The sequence below is a fragment of the Hippocampus guttulatus genome, chromosome 9 (assembly GCF_054856545.1).
Source record: "Hippocampus guttulatus isolate MCC_2025c chromosome 9, RoL_Hgut_1.0, whole genome shotgun sequence".
Classification (NCBI taxonomy): domain Eukaryota; kingdom Metazoa; phylum Chordata; class Actinopteri; order Syngnathiformes; family Syngnathidae; genus Hippocampus; species Hippocampus guttulatus.
Window position 1 is genome coordinate 2,907,457 of NC_141269.1, and position 25,348 is coordinate 2,932,804.

The window sequence follows — 25,348 nt, forward strand, 5'->3', positions numbered from 1 at the left end:
CAGCCAGTTGAAACAGATGTGACATTAAAACAGATTTTATTCAAGTTTACTTGTTTTAAACTCCAAATAGGAAAAAGGCTAATCTTCTATGACAACCCTAGTAGTGGGCCAATTTAATCCATCGACGTTAAATAATGCAGTATTTTATGACCTTGAATATCAACTGCTCTTAAAAAAAAAGAAAGATAAAATCGTCTTTCTCATATGTAGCCTATGTTAGCTTACCCAACGTGTAAGTATATTTTTGGAAATATACTTCCCAGAATATTTTCATTGGATTATGGGGCGCAAATGATTTTAGCCATGTGAATCAAGCCTAGCAACAAGCATGCAGACTCTTTTCATTGGCTTATGGGGCACATTTTATCGCGCCCTGTGATTTCCCCCTCGGAATCAGGGCCTGGAATATTCTGTTTCTCACGCTAAACATTCAACATGCATCTACAGGACAGCCAGAGTGTACCGAGGCTCCCTGTGGCGACCAGTGAGTTCGTAGAAAGCGTTGACAGTGCAGGTTCCCCCTCCTGCATACCTGACAGCCTGCAGCAGGAATGTGATCATGCGGCGAAAGACTTGCGCCGACAAGTCAAAGAAAAAGTTTGCGTCACACCTGAGTGACTGGTCGTGGTGGGAGTGTCCTCCTTTCTTCTTTCTTCTTCTTCCTCTTCCTCTCCCATCCACGTAACTCAGACTTGCCAGGAAGTTGCGATGCTTTGACACACACAGCACGATGGCAACATGTCCCCCCCTAGGCCTTCTTCTACCAGCATGAGAGGCCATTGCCGGAATACCCCACTGTTCCTGCTCCTGCTGTGGCTCCTCATGGGCACCTGGACCGGAACAGGTAAGGACGCTGGGCCTTTTTATTTTTTTTCCCCTTTTTTTCCTCACCGTGTCAACAAATTGACACAATTCCAGTCTAATACAGACTCCCTGAAGACTCTTTGTGTTGATTTGTGACTCAACCTGTTGACTGTAATTCTGTTACCCAGTCAGAACGGGATCACCCTGGAATCATCCCCCCGGCGTTGTAACATTTTTACGATAAGCGCGAAAGCCCCGGCAAGTGTTCATCGTGGTCACAAAACCTCCGCTTGTGCTTTTGCAACCTTTGTGATTTTTTTTTGTGGCAAGTGCTCAACAGGATGTGGTAAGTTCCTGTATGCTGTGACTCAAAAGTACTGCGATACTGCAAGGTATTCCACATCATGTCAATGGAGGGGCGATAAGTATCGCCAATACCAGAGGTGACAAAAGTACTCACACTATGTACTTGAGTAGAAGTGCTTGCGTCAACAAAAGTCTTGTTCAAGTAAAATTGAACTCTTGCTTTTAAATACTCAACTCAACTCAGCTGTATTTGCAGCGCACTTTAAACAGCCATTGCTGTTATACAATACAATACAAATACAATAGAAATACAAGTAAAATAACGAGTCTGACGTGCACTGTCTACTACCACGAGTAATTTTTACACGTTTCAAATGTAGAGCGTAAAAGTAAAAAGTTGTCATAAAATACATATATGAGTAAAGTACAATTGTTACTTGTTTGGTCCATAATGTCATGAAATCGGCAAAAATGTTCATTTTGGTTTTCTGAGTTGGTTTGGTTTTATTTTTATTCAGTTCAAAGATAATCAGTCAGAAAACAGAGAATATTTAAGGTTGTGAATTTTTCCAATTTTAAACTAACAACCGAATCGGAATAATGAATCGACTTTTTTATAGTGAGTTGGATCTGTCACCAAAATTTGCCGTATTAATGGAGAGTGGTTACCACTTTTGCCTCGCAGTTGGGAGTTTCTGGGTTAGAATCCCGGCCGTATGAACTCTAAATTGTCTGGCTTCCTCCCGCATTCTCAAAACATGCACGTGAGCTTCATTGAAGACTTAAACAATGGTCCATCGGTGTGAATGTGAGCGTTGGGTTGATTTAAAAAAAAAAAAAAAAAAAAAAAGGTCCCAAAGGGACCGACCCAACTTTTTGAGTTACTGTATTCATTTGACCCAAAAAGTCATCCAGTGAAAATGCATGAAAGGGAGGCTTACGAATGACTTGAGACCTGGGACAGAAATTGTTTGGTTTTTATTTATTTATTTATTTATTTATTTCGGCCGATGAATTCTTCCTACATGATATAGGCCCGTTGCACGATTCATAAGAGTGTTTTGTTGTTGTTGTGGTAGTGTCAAGCCAAAATGAGGGGACAGAAGAAAAAGAACACGTTGTGGAGGACACGAAAACCTCAGGTTGGACTTGACGTCGCAATACATTTAAGCCGTCTGCCATCTTTCTCATCAGACTAAATTGACAAGTTTTAGAAGACTTATGCAGTACATAAGTGCAAAATAGTCCCCCAAAAAAGAATATGGGCAATGGATAGCTGTTGACATTTATTTCAACAACAAAAATAAAAAAATATATAATCGTGATAAATACCGTCATCAGAAAAAAAATCTTTGATCAATCATATTGTTGGTCTCATTTTCAAACATTCATACCGTTCAAGTGTAAAAAGAATTTAACCAATGTAGAAATATCATAGCATCCATGTTAACTTTGCTAAGAAGAGAATGGTGGCGGCACAACAACCGTTTTTTTTTGTAGAGCCCGCATCATCCACCTCGGACACCCCCCCAACGTTGGAGCCCTCGCCCAGCCAGGAGAGCAACATGGACCCAGGTCCGATCAGAGATCCCTTTCGTTTCTGTTCAGCTGAAAAGAGCCAAATGACATTTTTGAGGAAAGTTTCACATTATTTTTCAGCATTGGCACCAGAAGATAAAATAGAAGATCTCGGCTCAGGAGTGGACACTGCAGGTCAATATTTTTGATGCATATATATGTATATGCCCGTGCTAATTATTATTATTATTATCATTATTATAATTATAATTATTATTATCATTCTGATTATTATTTTGTCAGAAGGGAGCACAGATGACCCACACTCGCTGGACTCGACCTTGAGCCCCCAGAGTGACGAGGGTCTCAGCATCACCCTCATCCTCATCCCGGTGGCCCTGGTGGTCTTCATCATCGCCATCATCATGTTCGCCCTCTTCCTCAAGCGCAGGTTCAAAATGGAGGCTGCCGTTCGAGGTACGTTGTTACAGTGCCACAAGATGTACCCCGTAAGTTCAGCGACACGCCAAATTCTGTTTTGGTTTGTTTTGTTTTGTTCGTTTTAGAGTCCAGAAAGGAGGATCCATATCTGGATGGCTCCAGCACAGAGAAAGTGCCGATGTACGTGGATATACTTATTTTTATACAATTACAGAATCAATCTATGGTGGTGAGAAGGAAAAAAAACCCCTATAAAAATTTGGTTCACTTGAAAGAACCTTTCAAGCAACTGGTATTTGAATGCAAACTGTGGAGAAACACAGGGAAAAGGATAACATAACAATATTCACAGGCATATATTGTTTATCCTCCACAAAGAAAATGACAAACATTGCAGCATTTTGCTGAGTCTCTTACAGTTACAGTACAAGTCATTTTCTGCAGTATCTGCATAACTGAATTATTCACTACCAAGGCCGGCAAACCAGAAGGAGCAAAAATCAGTTGGATTGTAGCATAGCATTAATTGACGATAATGCACACTTTTTCATGACGTTCCATTTAATTTTGGACTTTATTCGTCAAAAAGCTCAAGTTTGATCAGAATTTATTCGGAAAATAATCTGATACAATAAAGTAGCTCACTCCAAGCGGGCTCGTTATTCGACAACCTTTGTTTCCTCGTGTGACCGATAGCAAGTCTTTTGTACGCATTTTGAATGAAGTGACCGTAACGAAACATTTGTAGCAAGGTGGTCAAAATGCCGTTTTGTGCGTCCAGGCCCATGTTTGAAGAAGACGTCCCTTCAGTTTTGGAGCTGGAGATGGAAGAACTGGACCAATGGATGATCAAAGACGGTACTTTGATACAGTTTTTAGCCACTTAATATCACTTGACAGGGGATGTTAAAAAAATAAAATAAAAATAATGATAATGTTTGTTGTACAGTATATCCACATATATGTAAACAATTAAATATGTATATGAAATATCTACAAAAAAATTACATAAATAAATTATTCAGTGTATTTTGACTAAATTATGTCACAGCGCAGGCGCTGTTCCGAATATTTCGGTTGTACCTGCAAGAGGGTAAAAATATTGCAAACAGCTCCCGCTGTGGACGCAAGTAGTCTTACTTATGTTCCCGGTGTTTCCATGCGTGTGACTGACGGATGATGACACACACGTGTCAGCACTTACGACACTAAGGGCCCCTATGGTGTAACATGGACGACCTCCTTCCTCCTAAACGGGGAAGGCCAAAGTCCACTTACTCAACCTCAATGAGGCTCTGCATGGCCTTTTTCTGTATTTATTTCCACATCATGCAAGGAGACGTTCAACGGCGCCCCAAGATACCTGCGCCACGCACATCATTTGGGGAGAGAAAAAAAAAAAAACACTGTTGCGGACTCTGTAAAGGTCAAAGGTCAATTGCCGGGATGACGAAAGCACAACCGCAATGTCACTCATGTGGTTCAGACACGCAGTCAGGTCCTGCGATCGGGTTGTAGCGATGACAAAAACGAGGCAGCAGATGGCAGCCAATATACAAAATCCAGGGAGAAATTTATTTGCCGTGGTGAAAATACTGAAAAATCATCCATCCATCCATCCATTTTCCGAACCGCTTGATCCTCACTAGGGTCGCGGGGGGTGCTGGAGCCTATCCCAGCCGTCTTCGGGCAGTAGGCGGGGGACACCCTGAATCAGTTGCCAGCCAATCGCAGGGCACACAGAGACGAACAACCATCCACGCCCACACTCACACCTAGGGACAATTTAGAGCGTCCAATCAGCCTGACATGCATGTTTTTGGAATGTGGGAGGAAACCGGAGCACCCGGAGAAAACCCACGCAGGCCCGGGGAGAACATGCAAACTCCACACAGGGAGGCCGGAGCTGGAATCGAACCCGGTACCTCTGCACTGTGAAGCCGACGTGCTAACCACTGGACTACCGGGCCGCCCCCTGAAAAATCATTTTTATGTCAAATGAGAATAATGTAGATACATACTGGGAAGTGAGACTTCCCACTCTGTTGATAAGTTCCATTTCCTGTTCCATTGTGGTCATCACGAATTGCCTCTCCCTTTGATTGTTTTCTTTGTCTGCAGGTTAATGGCGTGGAAAAAAGCAAACCACAGCACACCCTGAAGTTTTTTTGTTGTTGTTTTTTTTTTTTTGCTATGGGGTCTGCTCATCTGGGGGAAATGCAGTCAACGTCAAATTTCATCCTGAGAATTTTCAACAGAGAGCAACCCTGCGACAGAGCTGGCGAGAAGGTCAAAAATCAATCAAAACACATGCATGCTCATGCACAAATTTGTATTTATTTTCTCAGTATGCCCTCATATGATGACCCCCGCCCCCCAAAAAAAATCAAACAAACAAATTTTACAAAAGCTTTTTTTCCCCTTTATTATGGAAAAAAGTCACCCCATATTAAACTCACACAACAAAACAATGAGTCATAAACTCATGTTAAAAGTCTTGGCTGGGGTTCTCCAGAATTTTACTCAATTAGTTAAACTGTGAATATAAGAAGTCTGCACACCCCTGTTCAAATGGTCAGGTTATGCGGTATTAAAAGAATGAGACCAAGATAAGTCATTTACAAAGCTATTCCCACTATTAATGTGAGAGTTAACCTGTACAACTTACCGGTAGTTGAAAAAAAAAAGGTTTTAAAAGGGGAAGTAAAAATAAACAAGTGAGAGAACGCGGTTTCACAAGTGTGCACACCCTTTTATATCTGGGGATGTGCTCGTGTTCGGAATGAACCACTCACTTTCAAACGCGTGCATCGCGCAACGGCCGCCATTTCAAGTAACCCTAAACAAAGTTCAGATGTTCCAGCAAGCTTTTCCTGAAAGTTTTGGAGTTTCGGCTTACAAGCGGAGACCTTTCGCAGCATCAGACCTTTAGGTGTCTGCTGGAAAGCAACTCAAATGTCAGGAAACGCCAACCAGAACAGCTCAGATTTTTTTTTTCAATGCGACATGTGAACAGAGGTGTTGATATCGACCGTATAAAGACATTTCGGATCCCTTGTTGCAGTTTGTGTTTGTGGCACCGATCTCAACGTGAATGCAATTGGGATTTGGTATTCTGTTGTTGTAAATACACAAATGCTCACAGCCAAAGTTGCTACTTTCTGTGAGTCTTTTTTTTTTTGTAAATATGCTAGGCATGAAATGTTCAACGAAATAAAATTTATTAAAAATGAACTGTATTGAAGTTTTTGATGGTCATGAGCTAGCCCTTGGATTTCCGTTTCCATAATTAGCAATGTGTGAATCCTTTTGAATTTTGTCGAAAGGTTTCCGTGACAACGTCTTCGACAGAACTCGCGATTCTCCATGTGAAACATTTAGAGATGGAACTCGCTCTCATTAATTGATTCTACATGATCTGATGGCGAATTATTTGACAGGATGTCGCACAGACCATTAGACTGTGAGCAAATGAGTCATGTGGAATGGTTCTTTGGCCTGCCATCAATAAGTGGAGTCGGAACTGCACCACTTTTTTTTCCCTCAGTATAACAAACTACATGATGTATCTGTGGACGATGGATCAGATTTTAATGTTATTGACAATTATTTGATGTTCCTGGTAATACAGTATTTACTCAGAAAAGTGTGGATTTGTGCAGCTCCACTTTTTTTGGCATGGGTGTGCTTTTCAGCATCCTTTTGACCATAAGCCAGTGTGGAGTGCACACAGCTCAGGATCACATGCTTGGCCCTCGGTGATATCTCCCACTTTCAGATGTTCCCTGGAGGATTCCCACACCAGGCATGGAAATGACGAGCAGCGGCGGCAGCATGCACTGTATGTATGACATGAATGCAGATGCTCAATATGCTGGAAAGAATTGAATTAGTCCTCGCGGCCAAAAGGAAAACAAAAGGGAGAAAAAGAGAACAAAAATGTCAGTGTGACAGTTAAAAGAGAGAGAGAATACACACACACACACACACACACACACAATTTATAAGAAATCCAAAAACCGACAAAAACTTGTGTTTTTTGCGCCACTGAGCCAGAAAACATACGTCATTTGCGAGCGCCTGCTTGAAAGCAGATGCTAGCGTCACATTCGCGCGACGGCCATTTGTCAAGCGAGAGGATCCGAAAGCTAGCGGTAACACTTAGCGGCACTCAAAGGCAAATTGCTCCCTTCTGACAAGCCGTCTGCTCCCGCTAAAACGCGTCACAAACACAGGCCGTGACGGACTCAGAAGCAGCCGTGCGAACGGCATATACTCCCCGGACTGCTTTGAGGCAAGCGACTAATTGCTAGCGGTGTTTTTTTTTTTCACGAGCACCCTCGCGCGGACGGATGCTAAGTTTTAGCCGGTGCCGCTAACGTGGTCACCAGCGGGACCAGAGCGCTTCACACTGAGAAGAGAAGACACGAAAGGGAGGGCATCATCCCACCGTAGGCTCCTCCCGGCATTTGCTCCCTGTGGCCCATGAGGATATTTCGCTCCGGATTCACCGCCGCAAGGAGCTACCGGAGAGGCCCGTCGTCACTGGCCGTCCTCGCGCTTGTGAGGTAAACAGATCTGGGCATTTTCCGCACACACAAACCGGCGAGCCAGGCACCACATCGCGGGCCTAGCATCTTAGCATTAGCTTTCTTGCGACGTGCTAACTATAGCGCTGCTATCATGCTTGTTCCCTTAAAAACATTCAATTTGCATTTCTCTCCCCAAAGTTCAACTACCCGGATGGCGTCCTGTGTGTTTACGCGGTCGATGCATCTTTTAAAAAGATGCTGCCAAGGCCAAAATAAAAGAAGCCGAGTTCGCACATTACTTCTCCAACTCGCTAACTAACTTTGCCCAGACTTCCATTGAAGAAGCTTAACTTGGCTCCCGCTGTTGCGCCTCACGTAACATTTTGCACCACGATCCTCCTGAGCTTCAATATTTGTCACTGGATGATGTCTGGACAGTCAACAAGCTTGCTGAATAATTACGACAGCAGTAACTCGAGAGATTAGAGGTCTCATTTGAGCAATGGACTACATTCCAAATGCTGTAAAGTATACCCACGGCCACCAGCACCTGATAGGAGGCTGCCTTGAGTGTGAGCAGCCTAATGCAAAGTTCCTGTAGAGGTGCAACAAGAAGCGGAGGCTCCTTGGACAATCAGGGGTGTTAAACTAAAATGCAAAGCATTTCGGTTGAGGAAAAAAAATCTTGAAACGAAGGACTGGGAGTACATTATAGTATTCATTGCAGACTAATAGTTGTCTCTACAACTGCATGTCATCAAGAGCTCAGTCAGATCAAATGAACGCAGTGCAATTCTAAAACTTGGCTATTCTTAATATATATATAGGCGGCCCGGTAGTCCAGTGGTTAGCACGTCGACTTCACAGTGCAGAGGTACCGGGTTCGATTCCAGCTCCGGCCTCCCTGTGTGGAGTTTGCATGTTCTCCCCGGGCCTGCGTGGGTTTTCTCCGGGTACTCCGGTTTCCTCCCACATTTCAAATACATGCATGGCAGGCTGATTGAACGCTCTAAATTGTCCCTAGGTGTGAATGTGAGCGTGGATGGTTGTTCGTCTCTGTGTGCCCTGCGATTGGCTGGCAACCGATTCAGGGTGTCCCCCGCCTACTGCCCGAAGACAGCTGGGATAGGCTCCAGCATCCCCCGCGACCCTAGTGAGGATCAAGCGGTTCGGAAAATGGATGGATGGATATATATATATATATATATATATATATGTATATATATATACAGTATATACTGTATATTTTGAAGTAACACATAACTGAATATATGACATGTATGGTCATGCCCAGAAGTTCACATAGTGTAATTTGTGAAATATTTTTTTCACGGTGAATATGAGTGTTACCTGACTAGCGACCAATTCATTTTCTTTTGTCTCTGAAAAGTCCAGACGTTTAATTTGAATCTGATTAACACGAAGATAAATGTTTTGAGTGATCTCTCACGTTTTCTCAACTCACAAATTCTCTTTTTCTCTCGTCTGGTTATTAAAAGTAGGGATGCAATATTTTATGTTGCATAAGGGTCCTCTTCCGGTGGTTTTTCACAAACAAAAAAAACAAACAAAAAAAAATCACCCATAGTATCATAAATATAATCAGATTTATTCCACATAAATGTTTTGGTCATACAGGTAAAGCTTGTACTAAGATGAAGGCAATTGAATGTTGCATTCCACATGTTTTGAAGTTTGTTTCTTATTGAAATGAAGATTTGATTTGATGGACCCAATAAGGTCATGTGGGATGGCGTAACTCGCATGTCGTTTCCACTAAACCACGACTGGAAAGCCGACAATGGCTGCGCCGCTTCAAGGGAAGCGCCTGGTCAGGTTTTGCTTCTTTAAATATTTTTATTTTTATTTTTTTTTCGCTCCGCGGGCCTGCTGGCTCTTTGTCGGACAGCTTCTGGGTCTTGAAAATGTCACTCAAATTCCCAATTGAACAACCTCCAGGCCTCTTCTTCCTTGAACAATTATGAAGTTGATTGAATTGCTGTCATGGGTCGGTCAGAAGACGTACGCATCTTTGGTCCTTTTAACTAAAGCTCACACAGTCCTCAGGACATAATGTATTTATTTCATTTCAAGCCAAGAGAGAAAAATGGTTTTGTTTCCCCAATCGTCTGCCTGTCAGGATCAATAACTCAACTCCCCGAAAGATTGCAGATAGAGAGCAAAAGTGTGACAACGTTTCTCCTTAAATGAGGTCAAACAATGAGCAAAAGTATTACTCAAAGACAAAAGTTATTTCAAGCCTTACAAGATTTGAAAATGGATTCATTTGCTACCGTATTTTCCGCAATAAAAGGCACACCTAAAAGCCTTCCATTTTCTTAAAAGCTCACAGCGCGCCTTAAAAGCCGATGCGCCTTGTGTATGGTTATTATGGTAATGTGTCAACCCCAAAATGGCTCCTTGGTAGAGACAAGCTTACAACGCAGAGTTCAAACTTAAGGCGATCGACTAACGCAGTTGAACACGGAAATAGAGCAGCGGCAAGAGAGTTCAACGTGAACGAGTCCATAACTTGCTGTTGGTTAAGTGAACTGTGTCGCGGCTTGATTAAATAAGTTTTATTGACATCTGATCGTTCTGTTGGACTTTCCTCAAGCGTAGCTCCATCTAGTGGATGCATTTTAGATTGCGTCCAATATTTGGAAAAAAAATGACAAAATAAGCCATTCATTGAAGGTACGCCTCATAATCCTTTTAGCGCCTTTTAGTGTGGAAAATACGGTCATTGATTAGTTGGCAAATCAGTAAATCGGCGCACCTCTGTATTTAATTTAAAAAAAAAAGATTTATGATTGACGCTACATTGACATACAAGGTTATTGCGAAGTAATGCACTCACTCGTGAGTTGCAATGGCTTTTCCAATGTCTCGAAAGTCCCCCCCCCCCCCCGAAACCCGATTTTCAAAATAGCGCCCGACTCGTGTTCCAAACGAACCCCCGGCCCTCCTGACCGGCGGGAACGATCTCAAAGCAAAAAGACCAGCGGAACGGGTGAAAGTCTCACAGGTGGCGCGACGCATTCCTGAAGCCGAAGAAGCTTCAGTCGTTTGGAATCGCTTATCGCCGCTATGTTTGTTTTAAGATTAAACGCTTGTTTTGCGGGAGCCCGCTCGATAAGAGAAAGCGGGCCGCCGCGAATAACATCGCGTCACGGGTGTCGGGAGGAAGGACGGGAAGTTTGAAACAGAAGAAGTGCCTTCCCCGCGCTGTGTGGGCAGCATGAGATTAAGGCAGGAGGAAATTGAAGGGCTTTTCTCTCGTTTCCTGCGAGAGATAAAACGCGCGCACACGCACGTACGTCAAAAGGCCTCCGACTCGGCGTCATCAAGCGTGATTGTGTGCCATGAGCTCATCACATCCTTTTCTTTGCCTCCGTGCGTCTCTGCTTTACAAGTGAACTGATCACCCGTCAATCACGGCGCCGGCGCTTAGTTTGCGCTTACACCTCGACCAGGAACGACTTGGGTTGGGAGTTAAATCAAAAGTGGCTTTAGGCCTGTTAAGAGACGCTAAATGCATCATTTTTGTCTTCTTCCCGAGTTCAGCGAAAGCTTAGCTTGTCTTGACAGAAGAAGGATTTTTTTTTTTGTTTTGTTTTGTTTGCTTGATAAACCACGTCATCGTGCGCCTGTCTGCATCAATTTGCCCCAAATTTTGGTCCATTGTCATCTTCCTTTTCATTCTTGAGTGCGGTGAAGCTCAGCAAGCAGCGTTATCAAGCGCTTGGGTCGATCGTTGGTTCTGGGCGTACGATAACCGTGAGCAAAAATGTCATCGTATTAAAATGACATCTCTAGAATGTCCTTTTTCAATATTTGGGTAATTAAATATATACGGCCATTTTGCTTTTGCTGAACACAATGCATTTTATTTACATTTTCGACTACACATTAAGAAGCGTCTACCATGTTAAGTTGAAAGAAATAAAAAGACTGAACGTTTTTCGTCAGTTTTAATTCTTTTTCGGAAGGCAATTTCCCACTACTGGTAGACCTGCAGGTTGCTCATGTTGTCCTTTGGGGCTAACTAGTACCCCCCTGGCAACATGTGAACAATGCGCACGAATCGACAATGCAAAAAGTCGTCCTTCTATTTTCCCCGTCTTTGGCCCTCCCCTCTCTGCTCAGCTGAGGAGGAGAGAGAAAAAAAAAGTCCCCTCAAAAAGAAAATAAGTGGTTATTACCAGTGATGGTCATTGAAACCTTGACTTTGGAAAACCACGGTAATCGGCCCATGCCGCCATGCAAACATAATTTATATCATTTAACACCGGTGGAGCAGACTTTATTTCAGCCAAATCTTTAGCAATGACGCATTGACTTGACGAATGGAGTGATCACACCTAAGTCGGCCCATCCAGCTTTATTTGTCCCCAGATTTGTTTTTCCGCCTTCATTTCGAGGGGGGCTGAGGAAGCATCGCATCCAAAGAAGTTTATTTCCATGTCGATGACCTCAAAGTACCCCCGATCCGCATGCCAAACAGCTGTCAACTCGTCACGCCATCGGCGCAGGCCATTGTCATGCCACGCTCGCGCTCAACGTGCAACCTCAATCGATGCGATGCTCAACCTGCAGTGCGCTTCCGCGTTTACGTGACGTGGGCTCGCTTGGAAACGTATGCAGATTAGCTCTGACCCACATCCCTTCTCACTCGCCGCTTGAATTATTTACCGTTTAGCAAACTTTAAGGTAAGGCGCATGCTGTTGCTTCCACGTATTGACAGCAGTATTGGGACGTCGCAACCTTTTTGTGAGCATTACATTACTCGCTGTTGATGCTTTTCCAGTGACAAATGCGCATCCTGGTCGGTGAACAATCCATAAATTGAATCGTGTACTTCAATCGATGTAGCCAGATTAAAGTCAGTCACTCTTTCTGACATTTATTTCCAAAAGCGCCAGCTGTGTGGCTCAGGCACAAGCTCATACTCCTTTTTCACCCCCCCCCCCCCCCCCCAAAAAAAACCTCATTTGGTGCCTGCACTACTTATTAGTTATGAGCTAGCCTGCGCTAATAATAGCAGTAATAATAATATTTTTTATTTACAAGCACCTTTCAAAACACTCCAGGACACTTTACAACCAGTAAATATGATGCACTGTCAGCATCTGCTCGACAACATAGCATAGCATCAATTATACTTGCATGTCGTATGTAACGGTCAGGGACACGCAATCAGCAAACGCTTATATTGTTTGTAGATGATCACGAGGCTGGCGGCGAATTGGAGATCGCATGCTATCCCGCCGGCATAGCCGCGATCGCTCTTCTGGTGGGACGACAATAGTGCCGGAGTTCACCGCTCGCCACTTTGTGCAAAGCTTCCGTGCGTCCAGGGAGTCATTCCTCTACATCTGCGATCTTCATGATAACCCCGCCCCCGGACGTAGTTGGTGCCCCGAAACTAGCACGAGCACAAGCGCGGAGCAAAAAGGCCATCAGATGACGTCGTGTGACTTTGCTGAATGCTGAAATCCGCTGAGTCGCCACAACAAATTGGCTATGCGCTGCCATCTGCTGGAGAAAAGTGGTAGCTTCACCTTTGCTTTTTGAAAAATGATCAACATTGATTCTGAACTTTGACATCCATTCATTGACTTTTGGTAGATAAAATCTCGATAGTTGAGTGAAGTAATTTTTTTTTTTTTGCAAGCAGATTCATTGTCCTGATAAAAGGACACCTAGCTAAATGACCCACAATAAAGGTACTTGCTAACATTAGCTTAGTCCAGATGCCTGCAGGGTTTAGCGCGACAGCCTCCATTTCGCGATAGTTGTGCCCTCAGCCTCCTCGCTGGCACGAAATGGGAAAAACGATTTCCTCAGAGCGATCCTGAAATGTTCTCGTTCCCGCTAATGTGAGAACGTTTGAAGATGTCCTTAATCCGGGTGTTAATTTACATCTGGAATTCCACAAACCAATCCATGTTCTCCCCCCCCCCCCCCCCCCACACACACACACACACCGTGCGTGCCTGGACGGCTGTTCAATTTGCGAATTTCGTGCCTGGGAGATTGAGTCCATCTGAGGCACTTTTGGAATGTGCGTCGGATTCTGACCTGGATCGGAAGGAAGGCTTTCCCGGCGGCGACGCAGACAGCTGGGAGATCAGTTAAAGTGCCTTTAAGTCTATTAAGAAGGGATTATCCCTTTGTACGCTCTAAGTGAACTAAGCGGCGCAGGAAAACAAGTCTGTCACTTTCTTCACTGTTCACTTTTTTTTTCTCCCCCGTTAGATTATATCCCTACGCCCTGTCCGTGTGGAAATGGAAACAAATGGACTCTGTATCCAATAAATCAATCCCGACCATTTGGCTTCCAAGATCCCTTTCACACAAGGCGTTGGCTTTCCAGTTTAAAAAAAAAAAAAAAAATTTAAATCATGTTTTTTGTCTTGAGGTTTTTTTTTGCGGCTCTCCATCTCCACCTGCCATCCAGACGAGCAGCATTGAGATTTCAAGGTCAGGAAATTACCATGCCGTGCTTTTCTGCCAGACCGTTTGTCTTATGGGAGTTTCCATGGCAGCAGCATGTTACAGGCAGCTCAGGCCTGCCGCCGCCGCTCTTTCTTCCCCTCGGGGGTGAAACGCCAACCTCCGTGTCCTTTCGCACCTCTTCAAGGCAGCATCTGTGTCTGCTCTTGTGATGCAAGGCCACCGTGTGAGCAGGTTGGCTTTGCAGTCACACAATCCAAAACAGCTTGATGAGCAGCTGCCTTCTGACCATTTGCGCCTTGTGTGTGCGTACACACGTTCCTGACCCAACCCCGTGGTTTGGTGGAAAAACTACGATTATAGACGGAGATAGATGTCGACCGTAGTATCTAGTCCCCCATTTTCTGCACCGCTTATCCTCGGTCGTGTCACCGGTGTGCTGGATTCATCCCAGCTGACTTCAGGCAAGAGGTGGGGGGTACATCTTGGAGTGGTCGCCAGTCAAGCGCAGAGAGCAAAGTATTTGGCGAAACATAAAAGTGCTTGTGTTTTCATTTGTGTCAATGGGAAGACCTAAATTATGTTTTAGAGCAGTGTTTTTTGAAAAAATCAAATTACAATGTAGTGTCTTGCTAGAAGTTGTCTAAAAGACTTCATTTCATTGCAAACAGTTGAAATGCCTGAGAGTTCCCATTGCCCCCCCCCCTGACCCCCTCTTTCCCCGCCATTTGTCCCACACTTATCATGTGTTGCACCACAGCTGGATTGGCTGTGCGCACATCTGTTCTTTTCCCAGCCACTGATGTCCGAACCCAGACGCTGTAGCCTGCGCATGGCGCAGAAGCCAACTTTGTGGGGGGGGGATTCGCATTGTTCTCAGGCAGCTGCTTCATTCGGCGCGTCAACAAGCACAGCTTACAAAAATACGCTTGCATGTTCCTCAAAACGAATCAATGTCGGCATCATTACCCTTTAACTGAAGAGGCAACGCTTTATAATGAGAAGTCAACCACCGTACAGCAAAACTAATAAAACTTAAATACAATGGTGCTGTTTTTTTTTTTTTGTGCCTTGCGAGCATAAACTTCGAGTGCTGTATAGTTGCAGCAAATTCGATTCTAAACAATCAGCCATCTGGCAGATAGAGTGAGGAAATAACAATTCGAAAACAGGCTTCAACGTGTTAATTTTCACTGCCAGTTGAAGGTTACCACCATCAAACATAAGAGAATTACATGTTTGTGTATTTAAAACAATTGCATGGATATGCCTGAAAAGGCTACTAGATTCATGCTAACACGGTGGGGAAACACCATTGGCTGACACACTGTCTAACGAATAGCTTTTACGTTGTGTGCGATGACGCTCCAAATAATGGTTATGTGAATATAAATGGTGCAGCAACACACGTAGACAGACCACAAAACCCCCCTCCGTCATGTATTCTTCATCCTCTACGAAGAAAGACAGGCATTAGCGCCGACATGAGGAGCTGAGAGCGGCTCCATGTGCAGTTGTATCCGTATGACTATCCTCTACTGCCCCCAACTGGCCAAGCCATGCTGAGGGAACTGGAAAGCAATTTTAGAGTGATACCGTCACCTGGTGGCATTTTATGTCGCGTGACTATCTATAAAAGTGATCTCAAAAGATATCGAAATAAATATATGAGGACCTTAATACTGCTTTCATTTATTACAGGCGGCACCGCGGGGCCGTGACACTCTGATGACCTCAAGGGACGGCGGCGGAGGCGGCAGCACTGACGGGACTTTTGTGCGCAAGAGGCGTCCACGTGCACGGGCCGGCATCCTGAGCCGAAACTAGCGCTCGCGGCCTGAGCAAATACAGAGAGAACTGTGAGTAAACAATGCACTTTTTTTATTTTTTTTAATAGCTCAACCCGTGTTTCCAGGATGAATGGAAAAAGTGTTTGTAGCATTTTTCGAGCACAGAGGTTCAGTCTTCTCAATGTGAAATGAAGTCTGTTGGCACGCTGTGGTGAAGGTAAGATGAGAATAGCTATTAGCTCTCCACTTGGCATCTCATGCGCTCGATCAACAGTGCTCCGTGGATCTATTCTGGAGAGCGACAGGAATGGCGACTTGTATGCAAAGATATTTTCCGCATATTGTGTACGCTTGTGTATTTGTGCATATTTTGTGCATATTTTCTCTTTATATTTTTACAGGGGTTTGGTACGCTCTGCATGTGACGACATGTCATTTTGGGCGGCGTGTTGTTGCTCTTGCAAGTTCACTTTATGTGCACACGCGCATGCGTCAAAAGTAAATATGTACCGTATTTTCCGCACCATAAGGCGCTTAATGGCCTATTTTATAACTGTTTTCATATTTAAGGCGCACTGCATTATAAGGCGCATAGAATAGAATAGAACATGGGTGTCAAAGTCAAGGCCCGGGGGCCAGATCTGGCCCGCCACATCATTTTATGTGGCCCGCGAAAGCAAATCAAGCATGTCAAGTTCCATGACGCTTGCGAATGTCTGAACCAAAATTTCAATTGTTATATGTAATCCACAATGACGGTCATTATTCTTGACTTCAATTTTTAAAACTAGTTCTCCATCAATTTGATGTGCGCTGTGTATGTAATATGCGGAGGTGATTAAACATTTATATGGTTTCCCAAAATTCGTACCGGCCCTTCAATGGAAACCATAACAACAATGTGGCCCGCGACAAAAATGAGTTTGCGTGGATTAGAAGCTACAATAGCGTTACACATCCACCAGATGGAGCTATGCTAAAGGAATACAATACAATACAATACAATACAATACAATACAGCTTTATTTATCTTGGGCTTTCACAACTGCTGCAGCAGTAACAAAGCGTGTCACAGGACATTTAAAATACTACGTCCAAGAAATCAGAATATTGATCCTTAGAAAAGGCGCATTGGATTATAAAGCGCACTGTCAGTTTTGAGAAAATTGAATGCTTTTAGGTGTGCCTTACAGTGTGGAAAATACGGTACATAAAAAAAATAGTGGAAGTCGTATTAGTCCATTCAAGGTTCAAATTGATTCAATACTTGAAATTGTCGAGTCCATATTAATATTTTAACATTCTTAGAGTGTCATGATAAGCCAACCGCTGTATTATGACAATACTCACGTTTTAAAGACATCTGACCAGACACCGATACGATCTCCAAGTGGAATTTTAATTTTTTTCTGTGCTGCCGTTATTAATAAGTGGTAGATAATAAAAACGTGTGTCAGGAATTGAAACTGAACGGTCGCGTGATAGTGGTAAGTTTCCCTTTGTCATTGCACACTTGGTCTTTGTTGTCAACGGGGAGCCTTCTGTGGCCGCACCACAAGTAAGCCTTTTGAAACAGCGAGCATCTGAAGCCCAAAGAGAGCCGTCGTTCACGTGCGCACTCTGCCGTCGGCCCAGCGGGCGCGACTGACACGTTGTCACTCCTGCTTTTGGAAACCTAACCCAAAACAGGAAATCCCCAACAAACACTCGGGGAGTCAGGAAGCGGCCGCTGCCGCTACGAGACGAGAGAGAGGTCTCGTTGTACGCTCACCGAGGATAATCTCATAAAAAGCTGTCGCAAAAGTTATACCCTGACCAAGTTCATGGTTTTTAGTGCTCGATTTTTGTCAGAGAGATAATTTCACAGCGGGTTTTATTGTGGCAGTCGTTGGCAGTGTAGTGTCACAGCCTAATTTGGTTTTGAGCAATGTGTCGCTAAATCAAGTGACCCAAATATCAGAACGTTCCATAATTCCGCCTGGGCTCTGATGTTCCCCGTGCATGATTTGTGGGCTAGGCTGGGCGAGGATCCTAATTATACACTTTACAAACAACTTTAAATTCAAAGGGAAAAAAAAACCCATGTCTCCTTTATTACATGAGAGATGCTTTGCAAGCTCTTCTTTTGCATCTCGGTGCACCCTGAAATGTCCTGGCCGCCACAGGGATCTTCTCACGGAGAGCAAATGTGACTTTTGAAAGTGACAAAGTCATCACGTAGCGGGATGGAGTTTTTACTCAAGTGCTGACTCAGACGTCACCTGCAGGAAACCAAATTAATGACGGCACTCGACCACATTCGGCCAACCCAGAGGAAGTAGTCTGCAGCCGGACATTTTCATCACTGGGAATGAGAGCGCTGCGGACGACCGGTGAGCACGTCCGCCTCACGGTGCAGGGTTCGATTCCGGCCTTCCTGTGTGGAGTTTGCTGTTCTCCTTTTGCCTGCGTGGCTTTTCTCCGGGTACTCCGGTTTCCTCCCACATTCCAAAAACATGCATGATAGGATAGAGTTGTGTGTGTGTGTGTGTGTGTGCGCGTGCGTGCGCGTGTGAGCGCGAATGGTTGTTCGCCCATGTATGCCCAGCGATTGTCTGGCAACCGCTTCAGGGTATACCCCCGCCCTACTCCCCGAAGACTGCTGGCTCCAGTACCCCGCGACCTTCATGATGTTAAGCGGATTAAATGGATGGAATTAGAATAATAGTTTTCAAAAGACAGACGTTAAGCGTCTGCCGTAACTAAAGACTGATAAGTTGATGTGCAATACCTTCTATGCCCTCCGTATTCTCGAGTCTGATTTGATGGTCCCGTCCTCCCTGGTGCAGTGACCACTTTGCTGTCTGGATCAATACACCGAGGCACTGAGCTGACACGGTGAAAAGCAATATTCATAAATAATGAACCCTCTTTTCCTCTCGTTCTCTCGGAAAAGACCATAACGGTAAATAGGATTGTTGCTTTCCCACCCCCCCCCCGCCACCGCCGCCCCTCGAGATGAAGCTCATACTGGACTGTTTCGGCTTCATCTTTAAGCCGCGCTGTTATCATCAAAGCGAACAGGAGGCGGCTTTTGAGCAGCTTTAAGTGTGTGTGTGTGTGCGTGTGCGCGTGCGCGTGCGCGCGCGTACGCAGCTGACGGTGACATCAGTGCATTGTGCCGCACAAACTCTTAAGATACTTCACGCTGCGGCTGAATGGTTTTGAAAAATGATCAACCGGTAATTGTGTCTTCTTTTCGGACTCTTTGATCAATCTCTGAAGTCTGAAGCTCACTTTCCGGGATGTTTTTGTGGTAGTACTAGTAGTGGCAGATGCTTCAAAAAAAGGTTTAGCTCTACTTTAATTAGACTTTTTGTTACAGTTAACTGTGTTGCATATCAGTCGGGGGAGGAAAGCCGTTCTGCTAATCACGTTAGCGCTTATGAGTTTTCATTGTTTTGAAAGTAGGGCCCGTCAGTATTTAGGTCAAACAGCTTTTGAGTTTATTTTCCAAGACTGCTCTTGCCAGAGGTACGCTAAATCAACTTTGCCATCTGTGTGTTTAGTTATGGTGGTGGGTAATTTTATTTATTTTTTAACCCCGATGCACGCGCGCACACACACACACAGTAATTTTCCAGACGATTATCATTATTCGTCTCGACGTAAATTTGCCACACGGCACCTCCTGGTTGCATCATCAAAAAAAAAAATCTCGTTCTGGTGGGTTGTTTCATTATTTGCCGTGCATTTCCCCCTGACACAATGGTGCCAATAGAGGGGGGGGGGCAGGGAATCAATCAACGTTAATGCCTGAGCTATTAATATCACACTGCTGTTGCTGCGTTTCATTTTCGGAGAGAGAGTCATCCTATCTCCTCCGTGCTCCGCCACCCCTACCTTCAAATGGCATCTGGTTACTATCAGATTCTTGTCATCTCTGCGTCTCGCAAAGGTGGGAGGGATGCAGTATTAATATTTGTGTCGTCTGGGCAAGGCAACATGGTTTTCTGAGACACGTTTGGAGCTCCAACCTTTATTTTGCACTCCCTGAGGTGTCATCAGGTGTCAGTTTTGTCTGAAGCGGAAATACGTCTCTGTCTGGGTGTCATTTTTGTCTGCCACATGTCTGTTGTTAAAAACAGAAATCAACTGTCGTCTCCTGGTGTCGGAGAAGAAAGTAACCCACGGGGTCTTCTTTCGGCCCGGATGAATGAATTCCCGAGATCGAAACACGCAATTGTCCTCTTGAAGTTCCGAAAAGTCTCGAGTTGGCAACATGTTTTGGAGCATCTTTTCGTGAGCTGGCTGGCATAACCTCCAGTGAAGACAATTTTGCATTTTTTTGCAGATGTTCCTCTTTTTGCATACAGATTAAAGCAGTCATCTGCTGCATTTTGACAGATTACCATCGTAATCTCCCGTGCCCTGTTGTCAGCCTCCTAACTACTTTACCCCGCCGGACTGCCACCCCACTCCTCCTCCTCCACCTCCTCCTCCTCCACAAGCGTCCCACCGCATGCAAAGTGGCTTTGCATTTCTCGTATGATTCTGCCAGAACGCCCGCCCGCCCTCTCGATTAATGGAAACGTCGGGAGCTCTAATGTCATTCGGAGGAAAGCACTTTTATCAGCAACTTGGAGGAGCTCAGTCTGAGCGTAGCTGGTTGCGGTGGGCTGTACGCGCGTGCGTGCGTGATAGCATCCTCAGTTGACGGCGGCTGGAGTCGGGAGAGGAGCCAGACGTCGTCTTTTGTTTGTCTTTGCAACATCGGGTGAAGGTGTTTGTGTGAATCGGGAGTCGACGGGGAAACAGTGGCGACGGGATTGCAGAAAGGAACTTCGACAAATGTTTGTGTGCGGTTACAAGTGGAAGTCTTTGGCCTGAAGATAACCCGGTCCTTGACACGGAGTACCCAAGGAACCGACGCCATGCAGAATAGAAAGCAAAAAAGCAGTGGGTGGTGAGGACAACTTGAAGTGATTACGCAAACAAGAAAAAGGGGTGTTCTGTTAGTTTTTTTATTTTATTTTTAGCGCCACTAAATGAGCAGGTGGATGTGCGGCTGTGGCTGCAGCATCATCTCCTCTCTGATGAAGAGGCTGGGCCGCACGGTGTGCTGCTCGGACCTCCTGTCCTACAGCCACACGTCCCAGCAGCTGCAGCGGCTCGCCACCGGCGACCGGCCCAAATCCAAGGTACCGGCACTCTTACTTGTGTCTTGCCCTTGAGTGGTCTAAATGTCTTAGTACAGTCATAATGATTCTTTTAAAATCATTTTGAACATTTTCAGGCTTTTTAAAAAAAATTTTTTTTTAAAGGTCCGATATTAACATTGTCGCGCTACCAAAGTTCGGACTTCAAAGCTGCATGAAGTACCCCGATGCGACTCTAAAACGATGCGGCGGCAAAAACCTGAAACTTCAGTGCGATCATAGCTTTCGCACTTTAGCTTTAGTTTTTTGCACCAACCACCAAATCACTCAGTCTGTTTAATGTCATTTAAAAATCAATTGAGAATAGGTGAGCAGCCTGATTGATTGATTGATTGATTTATTAATTATTTTGTAGGTGAAAAACCTGTACCTGAAAATGTATCGCAATTAAAAACGGCTAATAGCGTGAGAGTATATTATTATGATGATTGTGAATGAGTGATTACCCAATATCGGAAATTAGCGGCGGCTCATTTTACGTGTAGTTCACCAGAGGCTAACGCCGTTAGCCGTTGCTAATCCGCGCACCCAAACACAACTCACCACAGCTCTTCTTACCTTTCGGCATTGGCAAGATACTGCTTCATACCATTTACTCCAAAATGCTTTCTCAGCCTGAATGCAGGGCGGGGGGGAATAGCGCCGTACAAATGCAACTTTTATTTAGACATCTTTGCCTTTACTGTAAGAATTTTGGGAGTTTCTCTCTTTTTTTTGGGGGGGGGGCACTGCTCTTTTACTAAACCGAACCGTACGTGTTACTTGCGATGTTGCATCAGTATGATGTGACACAGACAGCCCTTCCGGGCCTTGACTTCTAATGGCATTAAACGCAGCGGCCTTGTGAATCTGCTTAGGTGCTTTGAAACAATTCTTGAACTCGAGCAAATTTTTGCATCAGAGAGCAGCACAGTAATTGATTCTTTAATGGAAGCGGCAGCCTTGACAACAGTGTGCCAGAAATCGCTCATTTAAAATGGATTACTTCAGAGTGGCTCCACTGATTACTGCCGCTCCTCCTCAAGTGGACAAACATTTCCCCCCCCCCCACCGAAAGGAACGAGTAACAGGCAAAACAAGATTGACACATGTTTGCGTTGCTGTGGACCTAGTTTCACAAATTCCATCTGGCTGTCCGACGGGTTGGGAGCTACCGGAAAGCTGATTTTGCAGCGGCCAGATTGCTTCAGGGTAAAGGCCACTTTCACAATAGAAGTTATGAATTCTTCTCGTTTCCGAGACAATTCATGCTCTCACAATTGACAATAGACCCGCTCAAAGGGAAATTGTCATGCTACGGTTGCATGGAAACTGTCAATGTTGCAGAGGTAATTTTTGTTCGAGAATAACAACGTGCTGATATTGAAAGCAGACATGTCATTTTTTTTCTTCCTCACAATTTCAAAGCGTTCGCAGGTGTCTTAATAACCGGTACTGAAATTATCTTTTGTTCCCGTCTCATGCCAGTGAGCAACTGTATACCCCACACCAGGGGTCACAGAAATATTCTTATGAATCTCAGGCAGGGTTTACATTTTTTATATTATCACTTCTCCAACATTCCTAACAAATCATAATGTCCCATCAACGGTAAGGTATTTTAGAACGGGCCAGAGGCTACGGATATGGTCCTTGGTGGGCTACCGCGTTGGTGGTCCCTGCACCACACAGTCTACTGCTGGACAAATGGCAAGTCCAAACTTTGTTACCATGACGACAGATGGCAGAGAGAGGGTGTTATGATTAGAGTGGCTTCTACTTGCAGAAGCGGGTTGTGGAGCAATCCAGCAAGAGCATTTTCGCTCGTGCATGCAGCACTTCATGCCTTAATCTGCGCGTATGTGATGCATGGACGCGTTGCCAACAAACCCAACCACCACCTGGTGGGTAACTTCCTACTGAGTCGTCAAGTATGTGCTGCTTATTAGAAGCCGAAGCCGTTAGCCTGTTGGCTTTAACGTGACGAAAGCGTTTCAGACATTGCGGTCCTTCGTTGTCAAGCAACGGCTGACTCATATTCCAGCCTGATTGGTCACGATATGGGCTGAGACATGAGGTGCTGGAGTTCTTATGTAAACTGGCGCCACGATTTGACAAAATCGCTTTGCTGTTTTTTGTGACGAGCCGAGAGGAGCATAAACGGGAGACTTAGAGGCTTGTAATGTGATGTATCTGACTTTTGTTTCTAAAAAAAAAAAGTGTTCTCGCACATTTGTTCAACTTTCAAAATTCAACCAAAATACCTCCTTCAAACGCAAGTACATATCCATTTTTGTCTGCCACATGTCTGTTGTTAAAAACAGAAATCAACTGTCGTCTCTTGCTGCTCGCTCATGTGGAGCTTCCACTTCCTGTGGGACGACGCAAGGGACTGACTGTAAATAGAAAAATCAATTAATAGCTTCTGCGTGGAATTAGAGAGGCCAAGAAAACAAATACACATGGAACTGCATTAGCAGTATGATTCGAGGAAGACACTTAAAACACGGTGATGTTTTAATGAGAGAAAAACAAGAAAATTAACCAGTGAAAATCAAGTACTGCTTTTAGGTTGTGGTTCAACAACAACAAAAAACACGTGAATCAGGCTTTGCGAAAAATTTGCAGTATAAAATTATCCATCCATCCATCCATTTTCCGAACCGCTTGATCCTCACTAGGGTCGCGGGGGGTGCTGGAGCCTATCCCAGCCGTCTCCGGGCAGTAGGCGGGGGACACCCTGAATCAGTTGCCAGTCAATCGCAGGGCACACAGAGACGAACAACCATCCACGCCCACACTCACACCTAGGGACAATTTAGAGCGTCCAATCAGCCTACCATGCATGTTTTTGGAATGTGGGAGGAAACCGGAGCACCCAGAGAAAACCCACGCAGGCCCGGGGAGAACATGCAAACTTCACACAGGGAGGCCGGAGCTGGAATCGAACCCGGTACCTCTGCACTGTGAAGCCGACGTGCTAACCACTGGACTACCGGGCCGCCCTATATATAAAATTAATTTTGTATAATTTGAAAACACAACAAAGCGAGACTGCGATATGGTGAGCGATGACTGCAGTATAAAATAAAAACAGCTGTACTTAAATTAATGATTCAAGTAAAATATAGTGCACCTAAATGTACAAAAACAAGCATTTTCTTTAAAGATTAGATGAAAAATGAAAATAAAAAATGGCATCCATGGGAAAGTTCACCACTGCTGTCCAAAAAGAACACAAAGGCTCGCCTCGCATTTGCCAAAAGACATCTTGATGATCCTAAAGACTTTTGGAAAAACATTCTGTGGACTGACGAGTCAAAAATGGACCTTTTTAGAAGATGTGCAGCCCGTTACTTCTGGGGTAAAAATGGCGCAGCATTTGATGAAAATGATGCCAACAGTGAGCATGGTGGTGGCAATGTGATGGTCTGTGGCTGCTTTGCTAACTCAGGACCAGGGCAACTTGCTGCGATTGATGGGACACTGAATTCTGCTTTCTACCAGAAAATCCTGAACGGTCCGGAACACACCAGCAAGCCCCCCCAATAATAATAATAATAATAATTCAGGTTTTGGAGTGGCCAAGTCAAAGTCTGGATTTGAATCGAATTGAGATGCTGTGGTGTGTCCATCCATCCATCCATTTTCCGAACCGCTTGATCCTCACTAGGGTCGCGGGGGGTGCTGGAGCCTATCCCAGCCGTCTTCGGGCAGTAGGCGGGGGACACCCTGAATCAGTTGCCAGCCAATCGCAGGGCACACAGAGACGAACAACCATCCACGCCCACACTCACACCTAGGGACAATTTAGAGCGTCCAATCAACCTGCCATGCATGTTTTTGGAATGTGGGAGGAAACCGGAGCACCCGGAGAAAACCCACGCAGGCCCGGGGAGAACATGCAAACTCCACACAGGGAGGCCGGAGCTGGAATCGAACCCGGTACATCTGCACTGTGAAGCCGACATGCTAACCACTGGACTACCGGGCCGCCTGGTGTGTCCATAAATGGGCAGTTCATGCGAGGACACCCTCCAATATGGCGGAGTTAAAGCAATTCTGCAAGGAAGAATGGGCCAAAGTTCCTCCAGAGCGATAAGAAAGACTCAACATCAATTGTCGCAAACGCTTGATTTGAGTTATTTCTGCCAAGGGTGGCGCAACCCATTACTCAGTTCAGGGGGCAATTACTGTTTCACATAGGGACAGGTTCTTTGGGTTGTCTCTGTGTGGTATTGGTTTGATGAACTGAAATCTTTGTTCACATACCTGCCGTTGCGGGGGGGGTTGGCAGCTTTCCCCGCTCTCAGTATTTGG

The 25,348-nt window shown here is 44.8% G+C and overlaps 2 protein-coding genes across 5 annotated transcripts in view; both read left to right on the forward strand.

Annotated features, from left to right (window-relative positions):
* The first annotated feature begins 664 nt into the window (after nt 1-664).
* tmem154 (transmembrane protein 154) lies at nt 665-6,303 on the forward strand. 3 transcript variants are annotated; one of them, XM_086120933.1, is made up of 8 exons: nt 668-844; nt 2,190-2,252; nt 2,611-2,685; nt 2,770-2,823; nt 2,935-3,105; nt 3,195-3,249; nt 3,851-3,927; nt 5,191-6,303. In XM_086120933.1, the coding sequence occupies exons 1-8, from the start codon at nt 739-741 to the stop codon at nt 5,193-5,195; spliced, it is 606 nt and encodes a 201-aa protein (XP_085977059.1). In that variant the 5' UTR covers nt 668-738; the 3' UTR covers nt 5,196-6,303. The 3 variants fall into 3 exon arrangements, with proteins under 3 accessions (XP_085977060.1, XP_085977059.1, XP_085977058.1); XM_086120932.1 differs by having other exon boundaries at nt 671-844; nt 2,932-3,105; XM_086120934.1 differs by lacking the exon at nt 2,190-2,252 and having other exon boundaries at nt 665-844; nt 2,932-3,105.
* An 896-nt stretch (nt 6,304-7,199) lies between these two features.
* The window catches only part of fbxw7 (F-box and WD repeat domain containing 7), a 72,050-nt gene continuing 53,901 nt past the window's right edge, over nt 7,200-25,348 (forward strand). The window contains exons 1-2 of one of the 2 annotated variants that reach the window (XM_086119587.1): nt 7,200-7,637; nt 15,763-15,920. Coding sequence is in view for 1 of the 2 variants with exons in the window: in XM_086119589.1 (XP_085975715.1) it covers nt 20,879-21,031 (153 nt within the window). In the remaining variant the exon portion in view is untranslated. Of the gene's footprint in view, nt 7,638-15,762; nt 15,921-20,492; nt 21,032-25,348 lie in introns of those variants that run through there. The other variant, XM_086119589.1, reaches the window with a different exon arrangement.